The sequence below is a fragment of the Odontesthes bonariensis genome, chromosome 1 (assembly GCF_027942865.1).
Source record: "Odontesthes bonariensis isolate fOdoBon6 chromosome 1, fOdoBon6.hap1, whole genome shotgun sequence".
NCBI lineage: Eukaryota > Metazoa > Chordata > Actinopteri > Atheriniformes > Atherinopsidae > Odontesthes > Odontesthes bonariensis.
This window is the reverse complement of record NC_134506.1, coordinates 45,821,526-45,838,665: the sequence shown is the minus strand read 5'-3', so window position 1 is coordinate 45,838,665 and position 17,140 is coordinate 45,821,526. Positions and strand designations below refer to the sequence as shown.

Sequence of the window (17,140 nt, the reverse complement as noted above, 5' to 3'; positions counted from 1 at the left end):
TCGACATTTCAAACTAAAATGTTTCTCGTCAGATCTTAGATTCATCTGTCATCGAGTTATTAACCTTTGGTTTTGTCCCTTTTCCCCCAGACCTCTCACAACAATATGTCTGTGAGGAGAAGGAGGAGATTCTTACTGACCAGCAGTTCTTTAACCACGAGAGCAACTCCAGTCTGGACCAGCAGGAACCAGAACCGCCACAGTTTAAAGAAGAGCTGGAGGAACGCTGCACCTCTCAAGAGGAAGAGTGGCTTGAACTGAAACAGGAGACTGATATCTTATCGGTGACTCCTACTCATGAGGAAAGTGAACTAACCAGTGAGCAGCTCCTCTCTCAGAACTCCTCTGTAGCTGAGAGACAAGAAATGGAAAACAACTTGAGAGACGAAGAGTCTGAATCAACTCAAAATGCAAAGCTGAAGCCACATAAGAGACGTGGGAGAAACATAAATCACAGTAACGATGCGATCAATGAGAGTCAGTTTAATGCCGACACAGGTGACCAGGCAGTAAAATGTGAAGTTTGTGGAAAAGCCTTTATGAGTTACTCTGAGTTGAGGGCCCATTGCAGAATACACACAGGTAAGAATCCATATTCTTGTGAAATATGTAAGAAAGCTTTCAGGAATAATAGTAGTTTGTTGGTCCACATGAGGACTCACACAGGTGAGAAGCCTTACGTTTGTAAAACCTGTGGGAAAAGATTTTCTAAAAGGTCAACACTTGAATTGCATTCACGAATCCACACAGGTGAGAAGCCGTTTTCATGTTCAACATGTGGCAAAGTTTTCAGATGCAGCAGTCACTTAACCGCTCACATAAAAGTTCACACAGGTGAGAAACCTCACGCTTGTAAAACATGTGGCAAATGTTTCTGTCGCAGTGATACGTTGAGTCGGCACATAAGAACTCACACAGGTGAGAAGCCTCACGCTTGTAAAACATGTGGCAAATGCTTCAGTCAGAGAGGAGGTCTGGTGCATCACATGAGAACTCACACAGGTGAGAAGTCGTACTTATGTAAAACATGTGGCAAATGTTTCAGTAAAAATTGTACTCTGCAGCAGCACATGAGAACTCACACAGGTGAGAAGTCGTACTTATGTAAAACATGTGGCAAATGTTTCAGTCGGAGTGGAGTTCTGCGGCAGCACGTGAGAATTCACACTGGTGAGAAGCCATATTTATGCAAAACATGTGGCAAATGTTTCAGTCGGAGTGATGGTCTGTTGTATCACATGAGAACTCACACAGGTAAAAAGTTACAGTCCTGAAACATCTGTACAAAATAATGTGAATGACTTTAATGGATGCAGAGAACAACCATAATTCCAGCTGGGATGCTGTGTAAAATGTACATAAAAACAGAATGCAATGATTTAAGAAGCTCATATTCAAATCTTTATTCACAATAGACTGTAGAGAACATCAAATGTTGGGATGGGGCAACAAAAGAGATCAGATAAACTGTATATCACAAAACAAAAATAGGTCATGTTTTGGGGAATCCTGATCATACAAACTGTGCAAACACTGGGTCAAAGTGCATGATGAACACAGGTTGCCAAACAGTGGGTGCCACCAATGGGCTGGCATGGATAAACTCTGAAAACCCATTAATCCAAATGAGAAAAGATATCTGCTGTAGAGTTTAGTTGAGTCTGCTCTAAAACCTGGTGGAGTCAGCTCCAAATTCAAATGAGTGTCGGTCTCCTTTTGGTTATTAACTGTTAAATGATAATGTCCTTATTGTTTGCTGCTGGTTCATCTTCTGCTGTTCAAAGCCACTCTGCAGTTAAAATTCACATTAAATAGCAATTGTCCCACAGCGACTTGTCTTACGTTTTATGATTACATAGCTCACCCATCCATCCATCCATCCATTCATCCATCTACCGCTTCTCCGGGGGTCAGGTCGCGGGGGCAGCAGCTTGAGCAGACAAACCCAGAGGTCCCTGTCCCCGGCCATTTCCTCCAGCTCTTCTGGGGGGACCCCGAGGCGTTCTCAGGCCAGCCGAGAGACATAGTCTCCGCTTGTATTCGCAATCTCGTTCTTTCGGTCACTACCAACAGCTCGTGACCATAGGTGAGAATAGGAACATAGATTGACCAGTAAATCGAGAGCTTCGCCTTCTGGCTCAGCTACTTCTTCACCACGACGGGCCGGTGCAGAGCCCGCATCACTGCGGATGTCGCACCGATCCGCCTGTCAATCTCCCGCTCCATTCGGCCCTCACTTGTGAACAAGACCCTGAGATACTTGAACTTACTTGGGGAAAGATCTCATTCCACCCTTTTCTAACTGAGGACCATGGTCTCGGACTTGGAGGTCCTGATTCTCATCCCAGCCGCTTCACACTCGGCTGAGAACCGCTCCAGTGAGAGCTGAAGGTCGAGGCCCCACGACACTAACGGAACTGCATCAATATCAGAATTGCTTTTATTGCCACGAGGAATTTGACTCCGGTTTAACTTTGCTCTCTCGGTACGAACCAAAAGAACAAATAAGCATAGACTGACCAGAAAATGGAAGCTATGTACATGTAGAAAAAGCTAAGTAGATTGCAACGATGCATATTACATGGCTGAAATAATAAATATAAATGTGCAGTGTGCACAGTATGAACATTATGTACAGATATTTTACAGGTGATGTTACTGATATTTGAGTTCGGTTTTAGCTGTTCATCTTAGAGACAGCCTGAGAGGAAAAGACTGTTCTTCTGCAAAAAGCAGAGACCTGATTTTGAGGTTGCCAAAACGGACCCGGTCAACTCCTTGGCTGCGCCAGAATCTCTTTCAATGCCGTTTGGAATTCGTTCCTCATGGCCTCACCGAACTCACCCCAAGCCCGAGTTTTTGCCTCAGCAACCGCCGAGGGAGCGTTTTGCTTGACCTGCCGGTATCCATCAGCTGTTTCCAGAGTCCCGCCAAAAAGGCCCGATAGGACTGCTTCTTCAGCTTGACGGCTTCCCTCACCACTGGTGTCCACCAGCGGGTTCGGGATCTCCCGCCACGACAGGCACCGACCACCTTCCGGCCACAACTCCGGTCAGCCGCCTCAACAAAGGAAGCACGGAACATGGCCCATTCGGACTCAATGTCCCCCACCTGCACCGGGACATGGTTGAAGCTCTGCCGGAGGTGGGAGTTGAAACTCCTCCTTACAGGGGATTCCGCCAAACGTTCCCACCAGACCCTCACAATACGTTTGGGCCTGCCAGGTCTTATCGGCTTCCTCCCCCACCAGCGGAGACAACTGATCAGTTTACGACTCCGCCCCTCTCTTAACCCGAGTGTCCAGGACATACAGCCGCAAGTCCGACGATACAACCACAAAGTTGATCATTTAAATGTTGCCTAGGGTATCCTGGTGCCAAGTGCACACATGGACACCCTTGTGCCTGAACATGGTGTTCTTTATGGACAGTCCATGACAATCATAGAAGTCCCCCGCCAGAACAAGAGAGTCTCCTACAGGAGCACTCCAGTGGCTCCTCCACGGACTCCAGAAAGAGTGGATACTCTGAACTGCTGTTTGGTGCATAAGCAAAAACAACAGTCAGGACCTGTCCCCCTACCCGAAGGCGGAGGGAAGCTACCCTCTCATCCACTGGGATAAACCCCAATGTACAGGCGCACAGCAGGGGGGCAATATGTATGTCCACACCTGCTCTGCGCCTCTCACCTCGAGCAACTCCAGATTGGAAGACAGTCCAACCCCTCTCAAGGAGACTGGTTCCGAAGCTCAAGCTGTGCGTCGAGGTGAGTTCGACTATATCTAGCCGGAAACACCCAGCCTTGCGCACCAGCTCAGGCTCCTTCCCCAGCAGAGAGGTGACGTTCCACGTCCCAAGAGCCAGCTTCAGTATCCGAGGATCAGACTGCTAAGGTCTCTGCCTTCAGCTGCTACCCAGCTCGCATTGCACTCCACCCCCTTGGCCCTCCCACGGGTGGTCAGCCCGTCGGAAGGGTGACCCACATCGCATCTGCGGGCTGTGCCCTGTACCCAATTTGTAAGAATTGGGTTGAAATTGTCAATCATTTTCGTTAAGATTAGAGCTGTTCCGTCTTCTCACAATACTATCAGGAAGAAAACCTGTTGCATTTATATGATGGCTGGGAATGTCGTTGAGTGCCTTCAAGTTTGGTTTATAGGCTCTTTGTGAGGTGTCTGTCTATTGAATTACATAGTGTTGGTCACAAAGTTGGGAAATGGGTCACTGTGGCACAGTGGACAGCTGAGAGCGAGAGAGAAAGGATTATGTACGTACCTTTCTCTTGTGTCACTTGTCAATTTAATGACACTCGTTATTCAGAACAGCTTAGAAAAAAGAGATAGAAGTGCTTCTCTGCATCAGATGTAGTATATCTGTGCAGTTAGTTTTTCTTTAAAAGTCTTCTTCAATTATCTGGAGGGTTTCAAAGACCAACCAGTCATTCATGATTGATAGGATGGATCATTTGGATGTGCAGCTACAGTCTGTCAGACGGTTCTGACACTACTGATGTCTCCCTTTGTGTTTTTACAAGTAAAGTCATTTATGGATTGTGAACTCTTGCATTCAGGTATTGCTCCCTGCCAACTGGACTCATTGTTTCATCTTATGTTTGTATTTGCTTGTATTTTGGGATTTCATCAACTTTTTAATGTTTAAGAGTTGGCAAATTGATGAAGAAACGACATGGTTTTGTAAAATGTTTTCTACTAATAAACTCACTTCTAAGAACATTTCTTTTTTGTTTTTAAATGATTTAATCATCCACGGTGTGGAAGCATATGAAAGGAAAAAACTTAGGTATGTGGAGTTGGGGCAGAAGCAGAGCAGTGAGTATGGAAAGTTAGGATCTGTCCATTGGAAGTAGGATGTAGAGTGTAGCGTTACTTGATCAAATATAAGGATTAAGAGGAAGCCCATTTCGGCCGCTTGTATTCGCCATCTCGTTCTTTCGGTCACTACTCGCTTGTGACCATAGGTGAGGGTAGGAACGTAGATTGACCAGTAAATCGAGAGCTTTGCCTTCTGGCTCAGCTCCTTTTTTAACACGATGGGCCGGTGCAGATGCCGCATCACTGTGGATGCCGCACCGATCCGTCTGTCAATCTCCCGCGCCATTCGGCCCTCACTCGTGAACAAGACCCCGAGATACTTGAACTTACTTGGAGAAAGGTCGCATTCCCAACCCGGAGAGAGCGTTCCACACTTTTCTAACTGAGGACCATGGTCTCGGTCTTGGAGGTGCTGGAGAGGCCTTGCCACGAGGAGCTTTTTCACCACCTCGGTGGTAAATATCATAGGGGGCGCTACAGAGTGAATGAGCGACTCCCAAAAATAGAAAGTCCAGATTTGCCATGTCGTCGACTGGCAGGTCGTCCCTGCCGAATTTCATGAGTTTTCGAGTACCTTTTGCAAAGAATAATAATAACTCCTTCAGTTACAATAGGGTCCTTGCAGTTTCACTGCTCGGTCCCTAATAATAATAAACTACAATGATGATTTGAATGAGCTGAATGATTTAAATGTCTGGAACAAATGGTCGCTGTCCGAAAAGTAAAAGTCATATCCGAATAATTCTTTAACCGTCAGCGCTCCAAAAGACGGCAGAAGCCAGTGGTGTAATTTTCATTTGGCTACCACGTGTGGCTCGTTTTTTATGGCAGTTTCAAAATAATTTTGTGAGGCAATTTGTGAGAAATCTGTGAGGCAGAGCTCAATGAGTGTGACTTTGGGTGAAAGAAGACAAAAATACCTACGTTTTGAAGTAAAAATTTGTCCAGATCTGTGAGATATTTTGGACATGAGAGACATTTGTTCGAGGAATTTTTTTTTCATATAAATTTTGAGTGAGGATTTGAGTGGGAGATCCACCTCAGCAGAGATTTAGTCTTCCTAAAACGTAAACTGCCATTGTGTCAAAGCTGTATAATGTATCAACAAATCCTTTAGTTCAGTTAAAGCCGAGAGTCTTCTGTCACATATAAACTTTGAATGATGTCTGTGTGATTCTGTATAGCTGAGTTATGACCAATGTTCCCTCTAATTTTTCATGTGTTTTGGCAAACACACAAGCTCCCTGAGCACACTGACGACCACTGTGAGCAGCATCAGATGTGCACGCTGTGGCCACACACCTGTATCACACCTGTTCAAAACCTTGGATCATAGCAAGTTACATTTGCTTATTAAAAGAATCAAATCACAGCCGCAATTTTCATTAGTTTACTTTTCATATAAGCGATTTGGTCCACTTAAAATGAAAAATACAAAAATCTTGTTGTTCATGAGATGTGTAGTATGTTATATGTTATATGTGAGCAGTGCATGCTGTCAGCTGGAGGATGCCACCAAACACAGTTTTATAGTTAACATAATTTTCCTCCCTGTATTTAATATATATGACTAGCATTTTGTGTACTGATATGTCTGTGCTCTCATCTACTATCAGGGTATGCCAGGGTGCATTTTTAACACTGCACACAGTCTTATTCTGCATTATCTCATTGATTGAGTTCACAAATTCAAAGGCATAGTTTTTGCTTCGCCAGCTTTCTGGTATACTCATATACTTTGTCATGTGATTGTGGATTTGTTGAACTGACAGCATTGATGCATTCATTTTGATGGCAAGTGACAAAATATTGTCAATGAGAACTTAAACATGCACGGGGACAGATTTTGTTTTGTGTGACAGCTCGTTCCTTTTCTCTCTGTCTTTTGCGCTCTCCCGCAATAATGTACCAATACCCTGTCCCATTTTGAGTCTTCTCACTATTCCAACAGCTTTCAAATGACTTTTCTGCTGAATGTGACGCTCGAGGTAGTCCAACTTCCACTGCACTGTTGTTAGCTAGCTAACCTGCACGGAGCGTATGGGCAAGGCACATATGCAAGCACTATCAATGCTATGATTGGCTGCTTAGCGTAAGTAAACCGTATCGTATCATTGGCTGAACACCTGTCACTCACTGCGTTACATTGAAAGATGGTACAGAAAAACACATTATTGGTCGAATTAATTAGATTAGATTAGGTCTCTGCTCAAGCTGCTGCCCCCGTGACCCGATCCTCGGATAAGCGGAAGATGGATGGATGGAGATTAGGTCTAATATTAGATATTAATCAATACGTTTATGGTTAATTTTATTTTATGCGCTGCATAGATTTTCTTGTGCGCTGAGAATATACGAGCAGCTTAGAGGGAACATTGGTTATGACGCCTCCAAAATAGGGCATATTCGGGCTAAACAAGGTCGATCGAGGTCGTGAGCACGCATCGGTGTGCTTTTTATGCCGGTCTGACCATCGGTGCTTGACATGACGGAAACGGCAAAATAATAAGAGTCTGGCAACAGATTAATATGTGTGTCTAATGCCTTCGGCATTGGCACCCATAATAAATAAATTTGAGAAAATGTCAGCAGACACTGTTAAAAACACAGACACTCATTAAGCTTTCACAAAAACTTTGTGTCTTCTTACTTTGATTTACTTTATTTATTAGTTTGTGTGTCATGAGGCTGTCTTGATGCAGTCTGTCACAGTAAGCATGATCTAAACCAGCCTGTGGCTTCTATATAAATGTTACCTGCACAGAACCTGATATCTGAGACTCTGATTGTCAATCAAGCTAAAAGCAGTTATCAATGAGATCACTGTATCTCTTTTGATGGTTCGAATGATCGTCCTTCTGGAGCTGAGGAATGACCCGGCATGCTGTGCTGGCTGCTCATGCACCTTATTCCTGTAACCTGCCACTCAGAGCGCTTCAAAGGACAGGAAGAGCGTACGAGCACGTGCACTGTTGTGTGAAGGTCTCATTTACTCATCAAACCTTCAAAACTTCAGGCTCAGTTGGACATATAATTAGTCTCATTTGCATATTTTACAGTGTCGACATTTCAAACTGAAATGTTTTTTGCCAGATCTTAGATTCATCTCTCATCGTGTTATCAACCTTTGGTTTTGTCCCTTTTCCCCCAGACCTCTCACAACGATATGTCTGTAAGGAGGAGGAGGAGATTCTTACTGACCAGCAGTTCTTTAACCACGAGAGCAACTCCAGTCTGGACCAGCAGGAACCAGAACCGCCACAGTTTAAAGAAGAGCTGGAGGAACGCTGCACCTCTCAAGAGGAAGAGTGGCTTGAACTGAAACAGGAGACTGATATCTTATCGGTGACTCCTACTCATGAGGAAAGTGAACTAACCAGTGACCAGCTCCTCTCTCAGAACTCCTCTGTAGCTGAGAGACAAGAAATGGAAAAAAACTTGAGAGATGAAGAGTCTGAATCAACTCAAAATGCAAAGCTGAAGCCAAATAAGAGACGTGGGAGAAACATAAATCACAGTAACGATGTGATCAATGAGAGTCAGTTTAATGCCGACACAGGTGACCAGGCAGTAAAATGTGAAGTTTGTGGAAAAGCCTTTATGAGTTACTCTGAGTTGAGGGCACATTGCAGAATGCACACAGGTGAGAAACCATATTCTTGTGAAATATGTAAGAAAGCTTTCAGACGAAAAAATGGTTTGTTGTGTCACATGAGGACTCACACAGGTAAGAAACCATATTCTTGTGAAATATGTAAGAAAGCTTTCAGGTATACTAATGGCTTGTTGGTCCACATGAGGACTCACACAGGTGAGAAGCCTTACGTTTGTAAAACCTGTGGGAAAAGATTTTCTAAAAGGGCAACACTTGAAATGCATTCACGAATCCACACAGGTGAGAAGCTGTTTTCATGTTCTACATGTGGCAAAGTTTTCAGAAGCAGCAGTAACTTAACCACTCACATAAAAGTTCACACAGGTGAGAAGCCTTATTCATGCAAAACATGTGGCAAATGCTTCAATCAAAGTGGTGTGTTGGGGCGGCACATGAGAACTCACACAGGTGAGAAGCCTCACGCTTGTAAAACATGTGGCAAATGCTTCAGTCAGAATGGAGGTCTGGTGCTTCACATGAGAACTCACACAGGTGAGAAGTCGTACTTATGTAAAACATGTGGCAAATGTTTCAGTAAGAATGGTACTCTGCAGGATCACATGAGAACTCACACAGGTGAGAAGCCGTATTCATGCAAAACATGTGGCAAATGTTTCAGTCGGAGTGGAGTTCTGCGGCATCACATGAGAACTCACACAGGTGAGAAGCCATATTTATGCAAAACATGTGGCAAATGTTTCAGTCAGAGTGGTAGTCTGCTGTATCACATGAGAACTCACACTGGTGAGAAGCCGTATTCATGCAAAACATGTGGCAAATGTTTCAGTCACAGTAGTAGTCTGCTGAATCACATGAGAACTCACGCAGGAAGAAAGTTACAGTCCTGAAACATCTGTACAAAATAATGTGAATGAATTTAATGGATGCAGAGAACAACCATAATTCAAGCTGGGACGCTGTGTAAAATGTATATAAAAACAGAATGCAATGATTTAAGAAGCTCATATTCAAATCTTTATTCACAATAGACTGTAGAGAACATCAAATGTTGGGATGGGGCAACAAAAGAGATCAGATAAACTGTGTATCACAAAACAAAAATAGGTCATGTTTTGGGGAATCCTCCTGATCATACAAACTGTGCAAACACTGGGTCAAAGTGCATGATGAACACAGGTTGCCAATCAGTGGGTGCCACCAATGGGCTGGCTTGGATAAACTCTGAAAACCCATTAATCCAAATGACAAAAGATCTCTGCTGTAGAGTTTAGTTGAGTCTGCTCTAAAACCTGGTGGAGTCAGCTCCAAATTCAAATGAGTGTCGGTCTTCTTTTGGTTATTAACTGTTAAATGATGTTGTCCTTGTGTTTGCTGCTGGTTCATCTTCTGCTGTTCAAAGCCGCTCTGCAGTTAAAATTCACATTAAATAGCATTTGTCCCACAGCGACTTGTCTTACGTTTTATGATTACATAGATCACCCATCCATCCATCCATCCATTGCTTCTCCGGGGGTCAGGTCGCGGGGGCAGCAGCTTGAGCAGAGAAACCCAGACGTCCCTGTCCCCGGCCATTTCCTCCAGCTCTTCTGGGGGGACCCCGAGGCGTTCTCAGGCCAGCCGAGAGACATAGTCTCCGCTTGTATTCGCAATCTCGTTCTTTCGGTCACTACCAACAGCTCGTGACCATAGGTGAGAATAGGAACATAGATTGACCGGTAAATCGAGAGCTTCGCCTTCTGGCTCAGCTCCTTCTTCACCACGACGGGCCGGTGCAGAGCCCACATCACTGCGGACGCCGCACCGATCCGTCTGTCAATCTCCCGCTCCATTCGGCCCTCACTTGTGAACAAGACCCTGAGATACTTGAACTTACTTGGGGAAAGGTCTCATTCCACCCTTTTCTAACTGAGGACCATGGTCTCGGACTTGGAGGTCCTGATTCTCATCCCAGCCGCTTCACACTCGGCTGAGAACCGCTCCAGTGAGAGCTGAAGGTCGAGGCCCCACGACACTAACGGAACTGCATCAATATCAGAATTGCTTTTATTGCCACGAGGAATTTGACTCCGGTTTAACTTTGCTCTCTCGGTACGAACCAAAAGAACAAATAAGCATAGACTGACCAGAAAATGGAAGCTATGTACATGTAGAAAAAGCTAAGTAGATTGCAACGATGCATATTACATGGCTGAAATAATAAATATAAATGTGCAGTGTGCACAGTATGAACAGTATATACAGATATTTTACAGGTGATGTTACTGATATTTGAGTTCGGTTTTAGCTGTTCATCTTAGAGACAGCCTGAGAGGAAAAGACTGTTCTTCTGCAAAAAGCAGAGACCTGATTCTGAGGTTGCCAAAACGGACCCGGTCAACTCCTTGGCTGCACCTAGAAATTCTGTCCATACAAATTCTGAACAGAATCGGTGACAAAGGGCAGCCCTGACGGAGTCCAACTCTCACATGTCCGGAAACATGTCCGACTTACTGCCGCCAATGCGGACTAAACTCATACACTGGTCATATAAGACCGAACAGCCCCTATCAAGGGCTCTGGCACTCCGTACTCCCGGAGCACCCCCTACAGGACTACCCGAGGGACACGGTCGAACGCCTTCTCCAAGTCCACAAAACGCATGTAGACTGGTTGGGCGAACTCCCATGCACCTGCTGAGGGTGTAGCAGGGTCCTGGAGGGTCCCCACACACAGGGACCACTGTTCCACGGCCAGGACCAAAACCACACTGCACCTCCTGAATCCTCGATTCGACTATCCGACAGATCCTCCTCTCCAGTACCCCCGGCTAGATCTTACCAGGGAGTCTGAGGAGTGTGACCCCCCTCTAGTTGGAACACACCCTCCGGTCCCCATTTTTAAAGAGGGGGACCACCACACCGATCTGCCAGTCCAGAGGCACTGTCCCCAATGTCCACGTGATGCTGCAGAGGTGTGTAACCAAGACAGCCCTACAGCGTCCAGAGCATTGAAGAACTACTGACATACCTCATCCACCCCCTGGGCCTTGCCACTAGGAGCTTTTTCACCACCGTGGCAACCTCAGCCCCAGAAATGGGAGGCCCCACATCTGAGCTCCCCGACTCTGCTTCCTCGTCGGAAGGCGTGTCGGTAGGATTTAGGAGGTCCTCTAAGTATTCCCCCCACCGACTCACAACGTCCCCAGTTGAGGTCAGCAGAGCCCCGCCCTCACCATACATGTGTTGATGGTGCACCGCTTCCCCGAGCCGCTGGATGGTGGACCAGAATCTCTTCGAGGCCGTTTGGAATTCGTTCCTCATGGCCTCATCGAACTCCCCCCAAGCCCGAGTTTTTGCCTCAGCAACCGCCGAGGCTGCGTTTTGCTTGACCTGCCGGTATCCATCAGCTGTTTCCAGAGTCCCACTGGCCAAAAAAGCCAGATAGGACTGCTTCTTCAGCTTGACGGCTTCCATCACCACTGGTGTCCACCAGCGGGTTCGGGATCTCCCGCCATGATAGGCACCGACCACCTTCCGGCCCCAGCAGCGGTCAGCCGCCTCAACAAAGGAAGTACGGAACATGGCCCATTCGGGCTCAATGTCCCCCACCTCCACCGGGACATGGTTGAAGCTCTGCCGGAGATGTGAGTTAAAGCTCCTTCTGGCAGGGGATTCCACCAAACGTTCCCAGCAGACCCTCACAAAATGTTTGGGCCTGCCGGGTCTGATCAGCTTCCTCCCCCACCAGCGGAGACAACTGATCGGTGGGGCGGCTCTGGCTCATTGATTAGAGTCGGTCGTCCAATAACCGGAAGGTTGGCGGTTCGATTCCCACTTTCGCTTGGTGGAACTGATAGCTGGAGTGGAGTCAGTCCACCTCCTTGTCACGGCTGAGGTGCCCTTGAGCAAGGCACCGTACCCCCATGCTCCCCGCGTGCTTCATGGCTGCCCACCGCTCCAGGTTGGCATCTGTATCTGAGTGTGTGACACTGTGCGTGTGTGTCAACAGGCGCCAACCTGGATGGGTTAAAAGCGGAGGACCAAATCTACCTTCGGGTATAAATAAAGTCACTTAACTTAACTTAAGCTCCGCCCCTCTCTTGACCCGAGTGTCCAGGACATACAGCCGCAAGTCCGACGATACAACCACAAAGTCGATCTTTTAAATGTCGCCGAGGGTGTTCTGGTGCCAAGTGCACACATGGACACCCTTGTGCCTGAACATGGTGTTCTTTATGGACAGTCCATGACAATCATAGAAGTCCCCCACCAGAACAAGGGAGTCTCCTACAGGAGCACTCCAGTGCCTCCTCCACGGACTCCATAAAGAGTGGATACTCTGAACTGCTGTTTGGTGCATAAGCAAAAATAACAGTCAGGACCCGTCCCCCTACCCGAAGGCGGAGGGAAGCTACCCTCTCATCCACCGGGATAAACCCCAATGTACAGGCGCACAGCAGGGGGGCAATATGTATGTCCACACCTGCTCTGCGCCTCTCACCTCGAGCAACTGCAGATTGGAAGATAGTCCAACCCCTCTCAAGGAGACTGGTTCCGGAGCCCAAGCTGTGCGTCGAGGTGAATCCGACTATATCTAGCCGGAAACGCTCATTCTTGCGCACCAGTTCAGGCTCCTTCCCCAGCAGAGAGGTGACGTTCCACGTCCCAAGAGCCAGCTTCAGTAGCCGAGGATCAGACTGCTAAGGTCTCTGCCTTCAGCTGCTACCCAACTCACATTGCACCCTCTTGGCACCTCCCATGGGTGGTCAGCCCGTCGGACGGGTGACTCACATTGTATCTGCGGGCTGTGCCCTACTTAGCCCCATGGGCACAGGCCCGGCCATCAGGCGCTTGCTGTCGGGCCCCACCTCTGGGCTTTGCTCCAGGGGAGGCCCTGGTGACCCGTGTCTGGGCAAAAGAAGGTTTTCCATCTTTATTTTTTTTATCATAGGGGTTCTTGTGAGCTGTTCTTTGTCTGGTCCCTCATCTTGGATCTGTTAGCCTTGGGTGACGTAACATGGGGCTTAAAGCCCTGGGCAACATAGCCTATTCCAGGAGTACACAGGGAGAACCTAGCCAAGATTTGAATCAGGAACCCTCTGCTAAGGAGACGGTGCTAACCCCCACACCACTGTGCAGCCCCTTTTTCATTGTCAGAATTTGATATATATTTTTTTGTTGTATTTTTTTAAGATGAACACAAGAAAGTTGTGCTAAAGAAAAAAAAATGGACTAGACTTAGTGAATAATTCCCTATAGTCCTATATAGATCAGTGAGCAGTGCTGACCAACATGTCATTGGGGTCATCACCTCCTTTCATCAGTTTTTCGTCTAGTTGGGCCCACGACACCTCCTGAAGGCTAGACAATGACCACTGGTGTCCCAGAGTCACCCCCCTAATGCCAGCCATCACTGCTCCTCACACCACAACAACCATCTTCAACAACCAACAGCCACAAGCTACCTCAGCCTCTCACCAACTGCACATCAGTCACAGTGGGGTGGGGATGCAAACCCTGGTTTGGGTAGGGGGTAGAAATAGAAGAGGTAAAGATAAGTAGGAATGGGATTCAAACCCTGCTTCGGGTAGGGGGTAATGAAAGTATAGAGGGTGCCAGAGGTGGAGGCAGGACAAGACACACAAGCAGATTCAGCAGAAAAAACTCACCTAAACAGTCCTACATTTACTAAAAATTCCAGCAGAAACAAGGCCATACAACTCACTCAAGGCCAATTCACCCAAAATGGCCGCCTCGTTTCAAAAGGCTCACATGGGCCATAGCCTCCACTTAAATATCTTGAACTTCTTCTATGCTTCTTCCAAGAGTCTGTTTACCCTAAGTGCTCCCCCTGCTGGGCCCCCAGTTGCTATTGCTTCTTCTAATCCAAATCCACTGACTGGACTTTACTGCCTCATCTGACACTTCCTTCACTATTTTCCTCACACTCTGTCCACTTACACCCAGCTCCCTCAACAATGAGACAACAGACTTTGCAACAAATCCTCTACATCCTACTTCCACTGGACAGATTCTAACTTTCCATCCTCGCTGCTCTGCTTCTGCCCCCAACTCCACATACCTAAGCTTTTTCCATTAAAAAAAAAAAAAAAAATTTCAGATTAAGATCCGATTTATTGGTCATGGATACACATGAAATTTGTCTTCCGCTTTTAACCAATCCAGGTTGGAACCTGTTGACACACACATGCACAGGGTCACACACTTATAGACAGATGCCAACCTGGAGCGGTGGGCAGCCATTCAGTGCCCGGGGAGCATGGAGGTACGATGGCTTGCTCAAGGGCACCTCGGCCATGACAAGGAGGTGGACTGACACCCCTCCAGCTGTCAGTTCCACCAATCTTTTTTTGAGTGGCGAGATTGGGAATCGAACCGCCAACCTTCTGGTTATTGTACGACTGAGCCACGGCCGCCCACACATTCAAATGCTTCAGCTGCTAATTCCTCCCAAGGAACAGTCAGCTCTATGAAATAGACTCTTATTCTACTCATAGACCACAAGACTATATTAGGCCTTAGATTTGTAGAGGCTATCTCCTGGGGAACAACAGGCTTATTTCCTAAATCTACCTGCATCTCCCAATCACAAGCATCCTCCAAGCTGCCGTGCCTCCTTATCGTCTTATTAACTTTCTCCCCCTCTTGAACAAACTGAATTGCCACTCTCTTCAGCTTAGACCCTTCTAAGTTTACCTGCCTTCGTTTATCTTCAATACCTGCAGCTAAGCTTTTAATACTTGGTCTTGTCGCCATGTATACCGGCCTTGTGACAGACTAACCTTACAACCTGACAAAATATGCCTTAGAGTTGCAGTACCTGAACATAACGAGCATAACGGGCCTCCATTTACCCAGAGTTTTAGGTTCTGGGGAGTTGGCAATACATCATATGTTGCCCCTATCAAAAATCTAATACTCCTTTCGTACATACTCCACAGTTCTTTCCAACTAAGCTACCAATGACGATGTTTTGTAATTCATAAGTTTGTCATTTCTTACACTATCAATGACTCATGTTGTACCAGAGGGGCATGGATTCAATCTGTGTCCAATAATGATGATAAAAGATAAATAATAATGTTATGTGCTTCACAAAATCATAAGTGACTTCTGTGTTGTTAAACTCAAACACTTACCAGCTCTGTCAGTGCTCCCACTTGCACTTTTAGAACTATTAACACCAAATAAAAGGTTTTATTTAACGCAACTGTCTTGTTATGTCATCTCTGGTGTTTATGTGTCATTTCACCTGCACACAAGAACAGCTGCTTCATGTTGATATCAGTCATGATAGGGTCTACATGTGTGTGTATGTATATATATACATACACACTACATTATGGTAATCAATAGCATTACATTTTCAGAAATAGTTATTTTTCTAATCGAACAAACTATTTATAAGAATAAATTAGATTTTACTTTTTTTTATTGATCATTATGTTTCTTTTGTTCCATAGGAGTATTATGTAGGGTGTAAAGTTGGTGTAGAGTCCCAGTCATCCAGCTCATGGTAATCCCCAGAGCTTGAATAAGGACAGCTGTATTTGTTCTTGAAGACGTTTCTTCTCTCATCTGAAAGGCTTCTTCAGTCCTAAACTACATGGTGGAGAGTATCAGCCGAATAGCAGACAGTCAACCTGACCAGCATCCGTGTTATTTCAGTCATTCTCACCTATTCATGGTCTACAAGACTATTTATCTTTTTAAATGTCTTCAAGATCCAAGAAGAAGTCCAGCTGCCCTTATAAACCCCAATAAAGTTATGTAAGCTTTTTTATGAGCCCTGGATAGAGGTATGTTTGAGCAGGGAAACGTAACATCCGGTAGTAATGTTAAGAGCTTTCATTTTCTATCTATCTATCTATCTATCTATCTATCTATCTATCTATCTATTGCAAAAAGAATCAGGAAGCAGAGGATATCAGGTTATTTTTTATTATTTAAAACAATATAAGTTTTATAATAGAATTTCGTATATGTAAATATGTAAGAGTATATATATGTGTGTATATGAGTAAGGTCTATGTAAATGTGCAGATATATGGGTGTATATGTGGATGTGTGTGTATATATATATATATATATATATATATATATATATATATATATATATATATATATATATAAAAAAATAGGAAATTGCCATGTGATCACACTCCTCACCACTTGGTGGCGGTAATGCTTCCTTAAGTTGTTTGCCAACCGCCACAAAAAAAAACGAAAAGAGAGAGAGAGAGTTTTCTCTGGACGGTCCATTTATGGACGTCGCTATCAGTAGAGCAGAAAGTAAGTCTCTTATTAAAGATTATTTTATTAAGGAATGGCAGGGCAATTGGGAAAGGGCTATGAAGGGGAGGCATCTGTTTATTTTTCAGAAAACTGTGGGTTTAAAGGGAAGGACAGCAATCAGAGGTACTAAGGAGGAGAGAGTAATTACTCGACTCAGAATAGGTCACACTTGTTTAAATAAGAATCTTTACCGCATAGGGAAGCACCCATCAGGCCTCTGTGAGCATTGCAGGGAGCCAGAATCAGTGGAACATGCATTACTTCATTGTGGTAAATATGTACTTCAGAGGAGACAAATTCTCCAAGAGATTAGGAGTCAGGGTAAGGCAATCAGTCTAGTTAATTTTTTAACTTGTATTAGACAGAGTATGATTTTCACCTATCTAAAGGAAACAGGAT

The 17,140-nt window shown here is 45.4% G+C and overlaps 2 protein-coding genes across 2 annotated transcripts; both read left to right on the top strand.

The window, feature by feature from the left end:
• The first annotated feature begins 51 nt into the window (after nucleotides 1-51).
• LOC142382503 (uncharacterized) lies at nucleotides 52-12,242 on the top strand. Its single transcript, XM_075468435.1, has 2 exons — nucleotides 52-582; nucleotides 7,983-12,242. Exons 1-2 carry the CDS (start codon nucleotides 366-368, stop codon nucleotides 9,332-9,334), a joined length of 1,569 nt encoding a protein of 522 aa, XP_075324550.1. The 5' UTR covers nucleotides 52-365; the 3' UTR covers nucleotides 9,335-12,242.
• On the top strand, nucleotides 617-2,167 carry LOC142382539 (uncharacterized). Its single transcript, XM_075468540.1, has one exon. It carries the CDS (start codon nucleotides 651-653, stop codon nucleotides 1,272-1,274), a length of 624 nt encoding a protein of 207 aa, XP_075324655.1. The 5' UTR covers nucleotides 617-650; the 3' UTR covers nucleotides 1,275-2,167.
• Nucleotides 12,243-17,140: the final 4,898 nt, after the last annotated feature.

Coding starts and splice junctions, on each gene's coding strand:
- LOC142382503 (XM_075468435.1), top strand. CDS start 366: ATGGAAAACAACTTGAGAGACGAAGAGTCTGAATCAACTCAAAATGCA. Junction 583..7,982: donor CCATTGCAGAATACACACAG/GTAAGAATCCAT, acceptor CTTTTCCCCCAG/ACCTCTCACAACGATATGTC.
- LOC142382539 (XM_075468540.1), top strand. CDS start 651: ATGAGGACTCACACAGGTGAGAAGCCTTACGTTTGTAAAACCTGTGGG.